Raw genomic sequence first — 17366 nt, forward strand, 5'->3', positions numbered from 1 at the left:
TTCGGACAATGGTCATCAGTTTGTGACACAATCTTTCAAGGACTTCTGTACACAGAATGGCATTTGCAACATCATAGCATCTGCCTTCAATTCACAATGGCGAGGTAAAATGCCTTCTCCAAATGTTTAAGACATAGCTGCGCAAGTTTGTAGAAGATTTCCTGGCCAAATAGTGTCTCACTTTTTTTAAAGCTCTTAAAGAATGAAGCCAATGGGGATCACGAGCCCTGCCAAGTTTCTGCACAGCAACCAGCTGCAGACACTACTCTACCTCTCGATGCTGGGCAGCGTCCCCCAGCGGCACCAGCTTTGTTGACATTCCCGTCCAGTACACCAGACTGGGCCAGGGCATTTGGACAGCCTCCTCACTGGATTCTATCCCTTGTCCACAGCCAGCCTCTTCATGATTTGCACCAAAGATTGACTTGTGGCACACCACCAAAACCAGCTGCACACCAGAATGGGTGCAGGGTCCCCTCCTCAGGCCACAGGCCCAGCGCTTCATTCTTTGTTGGCCTTAGCCACTCTGGGGGTTGGCAGGCCTGGTCATATCTGCCTATCACGATGATCAGGGTTTCATCAGCACTGAGAGCAGATTTGCTTCCCACAGCCAGTGAAAGCACCTACCACTGAGCTGAGTAAATGTCATCATCAGTGGGAATGGAAATTGGGTTTCTGTTGCCAGAGCTGCTCCTCTCCAGCCTACCATCATCACTGTCCATGCTGGCACCCCTCAGTGAGGACTCCAATAATCCAGATGGCTCCTGCCCCTGTCACCTGCTCTATCCATCAGTTGCCACGGGGTCCACGGGCGGTGGGGATGCCCTCATCCCACTCACTTTCAACTGCATGCACCAGTCTGGTCAGACAGGGGACTTATCACACTGCCCCCAGCACCACAACAGACATCATGGATGTCTTTTTCAGTACCAATGTCATCAATGGCAATGGCTGGTCTTCCCCCTTACAGGGAAGAAAGAATATAGTAACCTGCTGGTTACTACACCGACCGCCCACAGCAAACATAAGCCGGACCACTACAGCAAGCACAGTGCATACTGACACCAAAACAGTGTGCTGGCTACTAGGGCAGCCCAATCACCGACCACCATCACCAGGTATGTCGCGCACGTGCAACATTACACCAGTGGCACCTGACATGGATAGCACCTTTATAAGGGCATGCAAAAATAACAATAAGAATGTAAATTAAAATTACACACACACACACACACACACACACACACACACACACACACACACCTTTCTTAATAATTGTTTAATGACATTTTTAGTTAGCAAACCTATATAATAGGATGTGGAAACAAGCTTTATTTTCTTTCACATAATAAAAAACAAAATAATAAAAGAGCATATTCAATAACAGACCGTATATCACATCTTGTCTCCAGTCTGAAAAAGCTAATACCAAAGTCTGGAGGCTTTGGTATGCTAGACCTCGGAGCTCTTCATCCATATGCACGGTAAGTCTTGACAACAAATCAACAAGTTCACCACCTGTCATGCCATCTGGAATCAAGCGGGGAACTGCTGCCACACACGTTCTAAATAGATCAATGCGAGGTTTGCGTTCTCCTGTGATCATCTCATCAGGTTCCTGTAAAAAGGCACACAAATTCCATTTACAGCACACATTGATGTAATATTGTTACATTTTATTTGATGCTCTAATAAAATTTTCTTTTTTTGTCTATTAAGTTTTTACTATGCTATCTACCTACAAAATATACTTGACGTATCTGTTTGTTACTGTTCTCTATGAACTAGAATCACACCTATCATAAAGAGTCTTATCCATCTTTCCATCACACACTGATAAACGTCTGGAAGGGTAACAACAATTTTGGCAGCAATTTAGTTACATTCCATCAAAACAAGTCTCCTGATGGCAGCCATTTTAAGTGTTTTCCATACATCTTGAAGAATTCTGTTGCCCTGAAGCCAGAAATTTGTCACCTCGTAGCCCTTTCTTCTTTCTTTTCAGCTCTATCCATCCTATTATTACCTCTCTCTTTCATAGCAGATGCACATTAGTCATCTGGTGCAAGAGCTGCAAAATACCACAGAGGTGTTGTGATGTTATGTACAACTCACAGTGATGTAAAGTTCTTTGTCTACAGTTTCAGTATCTTTCAACTCAAGGTAACACCATAAATAAATCTAATGAAAGATGTATTTTATCCCACTTTTTACTTCAGCTGTACCTGTTTCTTCTATTTCTTGAACATATAATCTTCTGAATGCAGTGGGGAGATTCTTTTTTCCTCATTGTTAATAGCCTTAATCCTTTATGTCAGAAGACAGCACAGCATATGTACATACTTTAATTAATTTTCTCCTCCTTTGCTTATATTTGCACTGATGGAAGTTGTTAAGAGGGTCATTTACTACACCTGACAGCAGCACAGTCCTAGCCCCATTACATACAACACTTCTGGTCCCAATCCCAACAAAGCCACTTCCAGACTTTGGTGTCTGGTTTCTAAAAGGAAATAAGGAAAAGAAGGATTTAATGACCCATTGACAGCTAGCTCATTAGAGACAGATCCCAAGTTCAGATACAACAAGGATGAGCAGTGAAATTTGCTGCACCTTTATCAAAGGAATTATTGTAAAATGATTTTGAAAAAACCACAGAAAACTTACATTTGGATAGGATGATGGAGATTTAAACCCCATTACTTCCAAATGTGATTTCAATGTACTATCTGTTGTGCTACCTTGTTTGGTTCTGGTTGATAGTCACCAAAGTCAATAGCAGTTCATCTATCAGACACATAAAAGATGGAACAAATGGATAGTTGATGAGGTTTATACAAACACCATGAAGTCATATATGCAATTCCTAAAGAAAGGTCTCCCTTGATATGTCAAGCAGCATCACACAATATCAAGAGTTAACTCACAGTATACTATCTGAAATGAGCATTTCCAAAAATTGTAGTAGTGATATTAAGTACTATGACGAAATGTAGGGTGGTTCCACAAAAGAAATCTTCTGAAACGGTGTCAAAGTTACTGATCAATACTATAGTGTTTCTAAAGGAAAAAGGAGGCGGCTACCAAGAATTACAAGATTAAGTTCAACCATTCAATTTGGCATTTCTAACAGACTTAATCATAAAAACGATTTAGCCATTTGTTGACATTTAAGAACACCAGTTCCAACTCATATTAAACTTCAGATACTTTCATGTCTCTCAAAATCTTCAAGATTGTGAGGAAAGACAACAGCATCTGTCTTAAAGTTGGGATACAGAAGTAAGCTAATCAATAAAAAAAAAAATCAGCAAGGGAGAGTACCCTGTACCCCTTCTGTCTTAATTTCCTTAATTTCTTTGATAATTGGGACAATGCAGTAGCACACACAAGTATTTTTCTAGTTTATAAACTGTGCTGTATATTTGCTGCATTTATGCTGGATCACTTGTAATACACAAATAACATCTGAATCTTAATTTAAATAAATTAACTGCATGTTTCGTTTACCACTGAAAACCCCTGAAATGAAACATATTTGCTATGATATCTCTTTACTGTTCATGTCATCTTGTAACTCATGTGTTCTGTATGGTGTGACAGAGTCAGGTAGCAATGGTTAAGTTGTAGATCCATATTCAAAGTTGAGGTAAGGCTGCCCTAGTTTAGGTTTCACATGATTTCCATAAAACTCTGTGCAAACAAGAGGATGATTCTTAAAAATGGAGAACAGCTGGTTCCTTACTCTATCCTTGTGCAACTGAGTTAATACTTCTTTCCAATGACTCCAGAGTTGATAAAGTTAGCTTAGCTTCCTGTATAATGTGACCACCATGGATATGATACCTAGGACAAAGTTCTGAAGGATACCACTCCCCTTTCCCACACTGTAGCTAGAAAACAGCTTCATGGTACTTGATCCTACAAAGAAAAGTCACACTAACTTTTGCTCTCTTTTACTACAAAATGAGCATTTTACTCTTAGATATACAATATCTTTCATGCATATACATACACACTATTGTAACATTTACGGGCATCTGAAGACTCTGGCAGTGAACATTAATAGCTTTACCTAGTTGAGGAGATAGATTTGTGATGTAACTTACACACTTATTTTTACTTTAACGACAGTCAATGATTACAGTACTCCCTGAAAATAAACATTATACACTCCTGGAAATGGAAAAAAGAACACATTGACACCGGTGTGTCAGACCCACCATACTTGCTCCGGACACTGCGAGAGGGCTGTACAAGCAATGATCACACGCACGGCACAGCGGACACACCAGGAACCGCGGTGTTGGCCGTCGAATGGCGCTAGCTGCGCAGCATTTGTGCACCGCCGCCGTCAGTGTCAGCCAGTTTGCCGTGGCATATGGAGCTCCATCGCAGTCTTTAACACTGGTAGCATGCCGCGACAGCGTGGACGTGAACCGTATGTGCAGTTGACGGACTTTGAGCGAGGGCGTATAGTGGGCATGCGGGAGGCCGGGTGGACGTACCGCTGAATTGCTCAACACGTGGGGCGTGAGGTCTCCACAGTACATCGAAGTTATCTCCAGTGGTCGGCGGAAGGTGCACGTGCCCGTCGACCTGGGACCGGACCGCAGCGACGCACGGATGCACGCCAAGACCGTAGGATCCTACGCAGTGCCGTAGGGGACCGCACCGCCACTTCCCAGCAAATTAGGGACACTGTTGCTCCTGGGGTATCGGCGAGGACCATTCGCAACTGTCTCCATGAAGCTGGGCTATGGTCCCGCACACCGTTAGGCCGTCTTCCGCTCACGCCCCAACATCGTGCAGCCCGCCTCCAGTGGTGTCGCGACAGGCGTGAATGGAGGGACGAATGGAGACGTGTCGTCTTCAGCGATGAGAGTCGCTTCTGCCTTGGTGCCAATGATGGTCGTATGCGTGTTTGGCGCCGTGCAGGTGAGCGCCACAATCAGGACTGCATACGACCGAGGCACACAGGGCCAACACCCGGCATCATGGTGTGGGGAGCGATCTCCTACACTGGCCGTACACCACTGGTGATCGTCGAGGGGACACTGAATAGTGCACGGTACATCCAAACCGTCATCGAACCCATCGTTCTACCATTCCTAGACCGGCAAGGGAACTTGCAGTTCCAACAGGACAATGCACATCCGCATGTATCCCGTGCCACCCAACGTGCTCTAGAAGGTGTAAGTCAACTACCCTGGCCAGCAAGATCTCCGGATCTGTCCCCCATTGAGCATGTTTGGGACTGGATGAAGCGTCGTCTCACGCGGTCTGCACGTCCAGCACGAACGCTGGTCCAACTGAGGCGCCAGGTGGAAATGGCATGGCAAGCCGTTCCACAGGACTACATCCAGCATCTCTACGATCGTCTCCATGGGAGAATAGCAGCCTGCATTGCTGCGAAAGGTGGATATACACTGTACTAGTGCCGACATTGTGCATGCTCTGTTGCCTGTGTCTATGTGCCTGTGGTTCTGTCAGTGTGATCATGTGATGTATCTGACCCCAGGAATGTGTCAATAAAGTTTCCCCTTCCTGGGACAATGAATTCACGGTGTTCTTATTTCAATTTCCAGGAGTGTATGTTGTCTCTCCCCAAATACAAAAAAAAATATATTAATACATTTACCTTATTCACATTCTGAGTACTTGTCATCATTAATGGACGACCGTAATGAACATCAAGCGCACGTAGAATATCAACAAAGACTCGTCGAACATGTGGAAAATAAGAAGACATTCCTATAGTTCGAGCAGTATCCTCAGTTAGCATCTGTAATGTGGAGAAACAACATAATTACTATCATTACATCAAAGTATGGGTTAAATTAAAAATTACAGGGTAAACAGTTTTCCACAAATGAAGCAGATTATTAATTTTAGCCATAAACAGAATGAAGGCAATTTCAGCAGTTGAAGAATATGACTTTACTTTCTGAAAATTTGATATTCACTGAGATAAAAAGAGGCACATTACCTTGTTCAGATACGTTTTTTTGACACGAAGTGTGTTTCCAGATGGGAGGACTCCCATAGTACGGGGCATTGGTGGTTCACCTTCTTTTTGTTCTAAGCTGTCCGCAACAACCAAGAATGCTCTAAGGCCAATACTCATTCTTTCTGGTGTCAAAATAATTTTGATTGGTCTGCCAACTGAGAGTAAGTCAAAGACTATTTCCCTCATTGCAAAATCCAAACGTTCCTTAAATGGTAGAAATAAGCCAACAAAATTAATTGAAAAGTATAAAAACATATGGAAACTGTAAGTAATAATTCTTAATTTTCTAATTTTTACCTGTGCTATGAACTGTATAATTTTTACAAAAATATTTAGTGGAGTGTCTCGTGGAACAACAGCTTTTGATCCCTTTGGAAACAGAGAATTAACTATACTCTGAAGACGGGACTGTGTGGCTGAGTTGCTTTCACATTTTATTCTAATCATGTACACCCATAGTAGTCGGTACAGTGATTCTGAAACAAACATTCTGTTCCTTTACATCCTTCATTGTTAGTTTTACGTCATGTCACCATGCACAGATGAGAAAAAGGCAAGTGGGAGGGTTGGAAGAACTGTTCGCATGAAAAAAATGAGAAAAAAATTAACTGAAAAGAGATTTTCTGCTTATTACACATAAATGAAAGCCCACTTCTGAGCCCTCCAGTTCCTTCATCAAACAAAATATAGAAACTGATCAATAACAGAACAATAAAAAGTATGAAATGTGCACTAGGTCACAGCCTAGTCCCCTGGAGATCCCTATTACAACACTTACAGTTCTCTCAAACAGTTTCTCAACCTCATAAAGTGCTAAGATCATTCACTCACTTAAGTTAAATGAATTTTACATACAACTTTTCACACTGATATGATCATCATAAACCATTCTACAAAAATGAAAGCACACAGCAAATGAACTCATAGTATTAACAAACATTACACTGCAACAGAATATGCTTTGCAACAAGGCAGTAGGGAGGCTGTTGCTTAATACATTTCTAAATTTCCTTGCTTTTTTACACCTTGTTCTATTTTTGTGGAATATGGTCATAACTGACTTAAGTTTGACAAGTTATTCATTTTCTGCACAGTAAATGGCCAGTTTCATTTTCTCAACAACATTCATTCACAGATACCATTACTGCATAAGCAATATAAATGGAAACTATGTGTACATCGTGTGGTGTCATCGCCAGACACCACACTTGCTAGGTGGTAGCATTTAAATTGGCCGCATTCCGTTAGTATACGTCGGACCCGTGTGTCGCCACTATCAGTGATTGCAGACCGAGTGCCGCCACACGGCAGGTCTAGTCTAGAGAGATTCCCTAACACTCGCCCCAGTTGTACAGCCGACTTTGCTAGCGATGGTTCACTGTCTACATACGCTCTCATTTGCCGAGACGACAGTTTAGCATAGTCTTCAGCTATGTCATTTGCTACGACCTAGCAAGGCGCCATATTCAGTTACTATTCTGAACAGATAATATTGTGAATCATGTACCGTCAAGAGCGACGTTCATCATTAATGGATTAAAGTTAAGTATGAAACTAATTACGTCCACTTTCTGAATTCTAATTCCTTGTCATGTTCCAGACCCCACGTCAGTATAGTTCTTCCCCCCTCACGCCAGCCTGCGTGAGCTAAAACACGTGCATTTCGGCCTCCATTCCTAACACGGTGTTGGCTCTTCTGCCAACACAACACATCGTGCAACATCATGTCAGAATTAAAAGTGTCAAAACTCAAAATAGTTTTATACACTCTGTTTTATTTTCCTCTCCTACTCTACAAAGTGGTTTCGAACTCTAAGAACTTTCAAAGTTTGTTCATTGTTGAAATCCAAGTTGTTTTAACCATGTTAAGATGCAATCTTCAATAGTTTGTTGGCACATTATCATATTTTACGAGAAACTGAACACAATTTCTGTATTATATGGCATTGAAGATTAGTCAACTTATCTAAGGATGATAGTGTTTCTAGATGATAGGTCTCAATACCCTTTGCGTAGAATGTTGGGGACCATTTTGGAGTACAGCTTGAGCAGTGAAGGATTTGTCATAATGATCTTGTTCCATGGCCAACTAGTTCACAAGAAATGACGCAAGACATTAATTAATAAGAGCTTTTGTGATTGCTGGCATATGCACCAGGCCTCTGGGATGCTAGAGTGCAACAGTCCACAATACTTTGCTGTCTTGTATGACATGATATACAGTTTCTAAAAGTTATTGAATGGAGCTATTATCTACTACTATCTTTGGTAAAGACAGTCCATAACACATGTGATACAGCAACACAAATGACTTACAAATACAAACTTGGGAGTAACTGTGACCATCTCTGATGGGTATGTTAAATTGTTACAAACAAGCATGACTTAATTAACTAACTTAATCCAGTATCTATACAACAATAATTATCATGAATGCTACAAAAAGTAATGGAACAGGTTAGCCTCATAATATTTGTAAACTTACCAAGGGCAACTCTACACATCTTGGGATCACGATTTTTCAAATGAGACAGGCACATGGCTAAAAAATAATGCCAGTTTTGAAGAAAAAATATCTTCTGACTGACACACAGCAAACATGTAACCAATGGGAAAATAGCTAAACGGTGTTTTGATTTTGTGCACATGTCAAGAGTCTGGGAATAAAGCATTTCAACAAAATTCTTGAGGCATGGAACATTAACTTCATTTTTTACTGTCTGAAAAAATTAAAACAATATGTGAATATTAGAAAAATGTTGAAAAGGTAACAAAGCACATTCACACAGAAAAAAGATCATCATACACTAAATTTAGCAATATCATAAATACCAGAATTAACATCTTGTTTTCGTTAAGTTGCCCAACAGCCAAACCATTGACAGGAAAACATCTTTGCTGACACAAAGAAGGAAAGGACACTGATGGGAAGAGCAAATGAAAAGTCAGATAGGGACTATTGGAAAAGAGAATAGCTGCTTTCTTAGAATCTATGTGTAAGAGACGTGTCTAATATAGTTATGTGCTGTGGAGACATATCTGTTTGTACAATGGTGTGATGAAAAAGGGAGGGGGCAGTAGAAGTTGTAAAAAGGAGCTGTTTATGAAATTCAGTTAATACTGTTTTTACAAAAGTTTCATAGGTTAAGATAACTTGCCGCTTCCTACGTGCAAACACACTCCCTAAATTAAATAATTATAATCATCATCTGAAACACAACTGAGGCTATTCATTTATGTCAGGCATTTTAAGCTTGCAGACTGTTGAACAACAATGGTGACAAATGGCTAAAGCATGTCGTATCAAAATGAATTTCTCACCCTGAGATATGGTATATATATCATAACACATCATCTGCTTTGAGCTTACTAAATAGGGTCTTCAAAACTAAGCTTGTGTCTGACGTGGCAAATGCATAATCAATGTGTATTACTAGTACTGCCTTACACTACTCAGACATGAACTCTTAATGTTAAAATCATTCAAAAAATAAGTTTTGTTCAGAGTGTAACTGATAGATTCATATCAGAAACAGAAAAACAAATAAATGGATCAGGGAAGAAATTATCATGGGAGAAGTAATTACAATTGAAGTGAAAATAAAATGGATACAGATAGGACATGATCCAGGTAAATGGCCGACAGATGGACCAATGAAATTCTGTATTAGATCCAATGAGATAAGAAAATACTGAGGTGATGACATAACACAAGGTGGGTAGATGGGATAAGAAAACATGGGGATGCATACAGTTGAAACTATAATGCATGCAAAGGTCTTTATCCAGCTACACCACACCTCTATGTAAACATAAGAAGGGCCAGGATAGCAAAATTGTTATTTTCTTGTATGACAAGATGAACATGTATGGACATTACATACAGCAGACTGAGGTATTAAAATTTCCATCACAATGAACAGGTTAATATACAATCACTTACAACAAAATTAAACAGAACTACCAATGCCCCCACCTTCATCCTTTCATGTATTTTTTCTGTCTTGATTTGGATGTGAACTTTCAACATTTTATTATTCCCAAATAACACTGAATTATTAACTGCTAAATCCTTTTGTTGATTATGCAACCCCCCTCCCTCCCTCAAAAAATCGCACTTATGAAGCAATTATTAATTCTCCTGGCTAATTATAGGAAATGTGCTACCAAAATGAAAATGTGTGTGTTTGGCAAGTTTGAAACAATACTGAAACATAAAAAATAATTTTCAATCAATGTTATTTACTCTATAGAATTATGTTAAATCCCTTGAAAGTTTAAATCTATAAGATGGATCTCAAATTAATTTTCACTATATAACAATATAGCAAGAAATGGATATTCATTTGAAGATTTTAAATTTTTAGGTGTTACATACAACTAAAAATTATATAGACAAGCATGTCCATAAAGGTACAGTTACATAAGTTAAATGTGTCTATTGATGACAAATTTCAGGGTAATAAATATTAGCAGGCAGTAAGTCAAATGAAAGCATATAGTTACCTGAAAGAGAAAAATTCTGAAAAAGACTGAGCTTTTCATTAAGAAAACAAGTCCATATCAGTCCTTGGTTTAAGAGTAATAACTGGTTATCAAAACGGACCCTATAAGGACTTTTTCTTGACAGCCACAGAACTGGGCCATTAATCAACTTGCTACCTCTACCGAAACAAAGTCTACTTCATCATCGTACCCTAGTTAAAAACAAATTAAGTGTCTCAAGAAATGTGCCTTGCTAACAAGGTAACATAAATGTAATAGTTTCCATGGAAATTACAAGAAGTAAATGCCATGTTTGGGAAAGAGGATGATTGCAGCACTGAAACTGTGTGTCACCTTTGACCCTACAAAAGATGCATAATCCTCAACTACCTCAAGACGATTAACTGGAATATAACACCCTCACTGTCTCTCATGTCACAGATGACAAAACCAGTGAAATGTGGAGAGACCTCCAGTCAAATTCTGGAATTACAGTGACAAAGAGTTACAGATAAGTTATGGCAGACCACTCTATGGGTTCAGTAATCACACTGACATTACTGACACATTTCCATAGGATAGCTGATGTGGTGGAGGATCTGTGGAGGTGACTTGATTGTTGGTTACAGTGATGAAACAAGATATAGAATGAGGCATCAGCTTCAATGAAATTGTCAAAGCAAATATTCAGTGTCATCGTTTCTCACAAAGAAAATGAATAACTAACTAGAAGATATTGTAGTCATCATCTCTCAAAGTGAATATGAAGGGTAGCCATAACGTCTTAATTGTTTCATAAAAAGTGTCACATAATTAATCATTTGTTTGTTTGTATGTGTATGTCTTCATGTCCTGGTACACATTAAAATTCCCATGCCACAGTACCACAGCATGCTGCTAGAGAAACCAAATAAAAATAGTGCAGCCCACAAATATGGCAGAGTATCAAGAGGTAATTCATTTTTTACAGTAGCAGAAATGTTGCAGCTGTGTCAGATTAGATTAGATTCAGTTTTGTGTAGGTTTCCGCCGTCCACTGAATCTACACAATATACTCGACCATCCTTCCACAACTCCTGCTCTCAATCCCTTACCTCATGGCTCATATCCCTGTAATAGACCTAGATGTGAGACCTGTCCCATACATCCTCCTACCATCACCTACTCCAGTCCAGTCACTAACATCATCTATCCCATCAAAGGCAGGGCTACTTGTGAAACCAGTCATGTGATTTAAAAGCTAAGCTGCAACCACTGTGCTGCATTCTATGTAGGCATGACAACCAACAAGCTGTCTGTCCGCATGAATGGCCACCGACAAACTGTGGCAAAAAAACAAGTGGACCACCCTGTTGCTAAACACGCTGCGAAACATGATATCCCTCATCTCAATGACTGCTTCACAGCCTGTGCCATATGGATCCTTCCCACCAACACCAGCTTTTCTGAATGGCGCAGTTGGGAACTTTCCCTGCAATACATCCTATGTTCCCGTAACCCTCCTGGCCTCAACCTTCATTAGTCACTGTCCTCACCCATCCAGCCTCCTCCCTGTTCCCATTCCAGCACAACACAGCTGTCATTTCACCGCCACACCCAGTCTTTTAATTTCTTTTTATGTCTCTCCTTTCCGCTACTTACCCCCTCCCCCCTCCGCACCTTCTCTCCTGCCCTCCGTCTAACTGCAACACTTCACTGTCCACCACTCCCACCATACTATCCCTCCCCCTCCCCCTCCCCACCCCAGCCTCCTCCTTACTCCCACAGAGTCGCCCCTCCCATCATGCACTAGTGCTGTGTGGTTTCAGCTCTCTGAGACTGCAGACGTGTGTACAAGTTGCGTTTGCATGAGTGTGTGTGTGTGTGTGTGTGTGTGTGTGTGTGTGTGTGTGCCTTAATGGCTGAAAGCTATAATTGTGTGAATCTTTTTGTTGTGACTATCACGACTCAGCATCTCTGCTATATGGTGTGTAGCGAATTTCCTTCTCTGATATTATAATAATACAAATAAATACACAACAAAAATTATTAAATTGTAAATTTGTGGTAAGGTCTTATGGGACCAAACTGCTGAGGTCAACAGCTTACACACTATTTAACCTAACTTTAACTAACTTACGCTAAGGATGACACACACACTCATGCCCGAGGGAGGACTCGAACCTCCAACGGGAGGAGCCACACGAACCGTGACAAGGTGCTTTAGACCGCGTGGCTACCCTGTGCGGCCAAAAGTTATCATCTTATTATCTTATTATCTTAAGCAAAGACAATAACAACATTCACAAATACTTACTGCTGCTACTGGAACTAAAATTTCAACAAAGAGACCAGCCAGAGCATGTTTTATATCCTTGTCTTTGACCTCCAGAAAATATTGAGCACATTCCTGCATGAACTGGAATGAAGCTTCAAATTCTTCTATTGGTACCATCTAATTTTTAAAAGAAATATAATTGATTTATTAACATTCATTACACATATGAAAAAAAACTAAAGAATTTTAAAAAAGAGAGAGCCATAAGAAATGAATCCTCGTAACTCATAAAATGATGTTTGAAACATGTTTTTGTAATTACAGTGAATTTCTGTTGAATATTATTCACAGGACTGCAGAAAATGCGGTACCTTTACTCTGAAGAACTTCATGCCCATCAGAAGAGAGATAATGCTCTGAGCAGTATTTGGGTTTGGTTCTTTGCTCTTCAATTCCTTCAATTCAGCCATGAATCTCTTCCTCACTGACATAAACCTAGACTGTGCCAAGGCTCCTATTACTTCAGCATAGAGATCTGCTATTATGTGGATATTTGCAGCATTTGGACCTGTCTGTATACTGAAAATTAATATACAGTGCATTAGTAACAGACTACAAACGTAACAACATACAATAAGCTATTCCAACCCAGATAATCCATTGTCAGGCTACAAACATTAGTTTTTCATGCACATGGTACACAAAAACCAACACTGGTAATACTATCATTATGTTTTATTCCAACAAATTAATGTAATGTAAATCCATTTTATTTTGCACTGTTATAGAACAATATTATTAGCAATAGGACACAAAGACAGCACCCAACATACACAAGTGTGAATGGGAAAGACTGGTTAAGAAAATCAAAAAGAAACTTCAGAAAAGAATATGTTTCTGGCAAGTAATGTATTTCCTCAAGAAATTATATGACATGGTGACACTACATAAGCAATAAGACTGGGTTCTACAAATAGTACTTTTAAGAAGTTAAAGATGACATTGCCTTAAGTTTAAATATTGTTCATCTGAAACATACTATTAAAAGTAAATTTGAACTTAGACCTACACACAACTAAAAAGTTTGAACATATTCTCGAATTTTGTTTATGTGGCAAAAGCAGTATATGAAAACTCACTATCAAACATTTTTCCATACAATGCTTCTACCACTCAACCACAGTAAAACAATATAGGCAAAGGCCCATCACTTGTTGGTGGCACAATGTTCAAATTCGCTATTGAAAGTCTCATATTGGTGGAAAAATGATTACAGTTATAATTTGATGAAACACAGCTCTGCCAGATATTATAATGTGCTCAGAAAGAACCCACCTCTGAAACCTCATTACCTACAAAATTATCACATTAAGTGAAACTTTGTGGATGCTTTCAGGAGAAGCTGTTGACGTTAGCATTAACAAATCGTGTGGTATTTGTTCTCACTATACATTTCCACTGTATGTTAATAATTACTTCATTATTTGGTTTGAAAATCACAGTGATGCAACAAAATTTGATATTGGAGGGAGTTAAGCCACATCATGTTCCTCTTAAGTTAAATCTGCACAATCAGTGTTTTGACCCCTCTGCTGTGGTATTTCTTCCTGACCTTCTGCTATTCACAGTTAGGTGAACACTGTCAAAAACAAGTGTTGCTTTCACTTATAATATGGAGTTTTCTCACACTTTTTCTGAAGAAGTGGGATTATTGTATTGTTGTGCCGTAGAGATGGCTTCTCGTAGTTTTCTTTATTCCTCATGGTGTGTGGCAGTGTATTTATTTCCTTGATGGCATGAAGCCACTGAGCTGGAAGCCCATTCATTCTTGGAAATCTCAACCACTCCTCCGACTTTCCTTCTACAAATGTTGGTTTCTTTGGCCAGTACATGTTTGTTGCTGAAATCATTGTCTTGGCCACAGTTCTCCATATGTTCAACTAGCACAGATTTCATACTTTGCTTTAATCACATTCTTCTATTGTTCTTCCAGTTCACCTATATAGAATCTGCCACAGCCAAATGTCGCTTCATAGACTCTCACAGTGTGCAAGGTAATAAGATGCTTCTTTCCTGCATCTGAAAAAAATTTTCTTTGTTGTTATGATTGAAGAATGTGTTCTGCACAACATTTTTACATAGAATTCTAGTGATGCAGTCAGTAACTCTAGAAAAAATGATTGAACAGCTGATCCTCATCCTCCTTATCAGGGTAATTAACAACATTTTGTTCAGAAACCCTACTTATGAACAAATCATCACAGCTGTTGCCTTTATTGTCTTCTTTAAGAAATCCAACTCTGATTCCCAACTGTTTTCATTACTGATACAGAAGGCACACAGAGACAGAGTGGTGAGCACTGCTTGCTTTTAGGGCTAGGTGGCAATGCAAAGAGGCATATAAAAACCTGTGTGTTAACAGGCTTTCTATACATTCTGTGCCCTAGAGTGCTTTTGTGAGCTTGTACAGACCAACAGATATGGTAAGGAAAGTTCTGGTAGAATGTGCATAATTTAGGACCCGAAAGAAAGCAAGCAAGCAAGCCAGCCAGCCTCCCTCCCACCCGAACTCTCTCTCTCTCTCTCTCTCTCTCTCTCTCTCTCCCCCCCCCCTCTCTCTCTCTCTCTCTCTCTCTCTCTCTCTCTCTCACACACACACACACACACACACACACAGAGCTACACTGTGCTGGCTGTGCAGGGACTGACAGATTATAGGATGACAAGTTATCTCAGGTAGTGTGGGTAGTGGGGGAATGAAGTGGGATGTGGGAGGAGTTGCGCGCGCGCGCACACACACACACACACACACACACACACACACACACACACACACACACACAGAGCTACACTGTGCTGGCTGTGCAGGCACTGACAGATAGACTATAGTATGACAAGTTGTCTCAGGTAGTGTGGGAATGAAGTGGGATGTGGGAGGAGTTGGGGAGAGGTTGTTAGTGATTCAGAGGAAGGTAGCAGGTGTGCAAGTTAGCAAAGAGAGAGAGAGAGAGAGAGAGAGAGAGAGAGAGAGAGAGAGAGAAAGAATGTGTGTGTGTGCGTGCGCTCAATGATGAGGTTAGCAGTGCTCTAACCAAAATTAAATTATACTCATTCTCTCCCAACCTCACTCATGGCCAACTACACAATCACACTACCTCGCATCCCTGAATATAACGCTAAAAAAATGTTCTAACACTGATATTTGAAGCTAAAAGAACTACACAGTGCAATGTGACTGGCTGATTATTTACAAAAAATATGTATGACCCAGCCACCCACATAACACATTAAAAAACTTGGCCAAGTTTCAAGTGGAGACAATCTTTCGACCTACCAAGAAAATTAGTGAAAGTTTAAGATCGGTGAAAGATGTACGACACCCCTTAGCTACCCCAGGTGTGTATAAAATTCCATGTAGCTGTGGCATGGTTTACATTGGAACAACTAAAAGGAGTGTTAATACCAGCCTAACGGAACACAAAAGGAACTGTAAATTGGGACAAATGGACAAATCAGCTGAAGCGGAACACGTTTTCAAAGACGGTGATCACGAAATAAAATTTAGTGAGACAAACATGATAGCTAGGACCTCACAATATATACCCGCATGTATAGAGAAGCTATAGAGATCTACAAGCACGAAAATAATTTTAATAAAAAAGAAGAAGGGTTAAAACTAGACAAGATATGGCTGTCGACTCTGTACCAACGAAGTGACTATCGATTACCTATAATCGAGAGAGATGGCACTAGCCAGAGATAGTTTTAAAGTCGAAAGCACATGATGAGTTTTGGCGCCATCTATGCGCTCTATATAAGCGGGACCTCCAGCACCTAGCAGCCAGTCGCCGACTCACCTCAGAAGATGTTGCCCGCAGTAGGCAACAAAACGTCAGGAAGAAGAAGCGGTTTTATATATGGACCACGGCAATTCAGCCCGGAAATTTTAATTAATGAAGACGCCGGCCGTGAAAGCTTACATGTTATGATTAAAATAAAAGATGTTTTTTGATAAAATACCTATGCAACTGATTACCTCCACAATGGAGGATTCCATGAAATGACATGTGGCTTTGCAGAGTTTCTATACAGCTGAAATGGGAAGAACAGTGTAAAGGTGCATTTACACTTGTTCGCCTTGCGGCTAGTCTCCTTGCAGCTGTAGCTTGACCCACACAGAATTAGGGGCAGATGTGTAGGTATTTGCTTCTTCATTAACATGTGCGTATGAGTGATTCCATTTACACCTCCAGCGTTCACACTGGGCACTTCTACTTCCATGTGGGAAAAGTTACAGCCGCACAGCAATGAGCCGCAAGCCGTACAGGTGTTAGTTACAGAGAACATTAAAAAGACGCATGTTTTCCATTTATTTTGAAAATTTCTATTAAGAATGATAAACCATTTTATTCGACAATGATCTCAGAGTTTACACCAAGTGGAGGTATAATCTCGTTACTTAGGAGTGCCATATTTTGGAAAACCACTAAGAAGCAGTCATGCTCCAATCTCTCTTTACCCTCTGAGATAATTTTATACTCTTCATCTTTCACTGAGGAAGTGATTAGGAATGGATGAGTGCTAATTTTTTGTGACGCCGTGATTATTATTGAC

At 40.2% G+C, this 17366-nt stretch overlaps 1 protein-coding gene across 1 annotated transcript in view; it reads right to left on the bottom strand.

The window, feature by feature from the left end:
- The window catches only part of LOC126195200 (protein furry), a 1217589-nt gene that overhangs the window by 1143725 nt on the left and 56498 nt on the right, over positions 1–17366 (bottom strand). The window contains exons 8-14 of the mRNA XM_049933718.1: positions 13124–13331; positions 12792–12929; positions 8496–8730; positions 6308–6486; positions 5990–6214; positions 5642–5785; positions 1390–1618 (exon numbers count right to left, since the gene is read on the bottom strand). Of these exons, the coding sequence (XP_049789675.1) occupies positions 1390–1618; positions 5642–5785; positions 5990–6214; positions 6308–6486; positions 8496–8730; positions 12792–12929; positions 13124–13331 (1358 nt within the window). The remainder of the gene's footprint in view (positions 1–1389; positions 1619–5641; positions 5786–5989; positions 6215–6307; positions 6487–8495; positions 8731–12791; positions 12930–13123; positions 13332–17366) is intronic.

Source organism: Schistocerca nitens, chromosome 1 (assembly GCF_023898315.1).
Source record: "Schistocerca nitens isolate TAMUIC-IGC-003100 chromosome 1, iqSchNite1.1, whole genome shotgun sequence".
NCBI lineage: Eukaryota > Metazoa > Arthropoda > Insecta > Orthoptera > Acrididae > Schistocerca > Schistocerca nitens.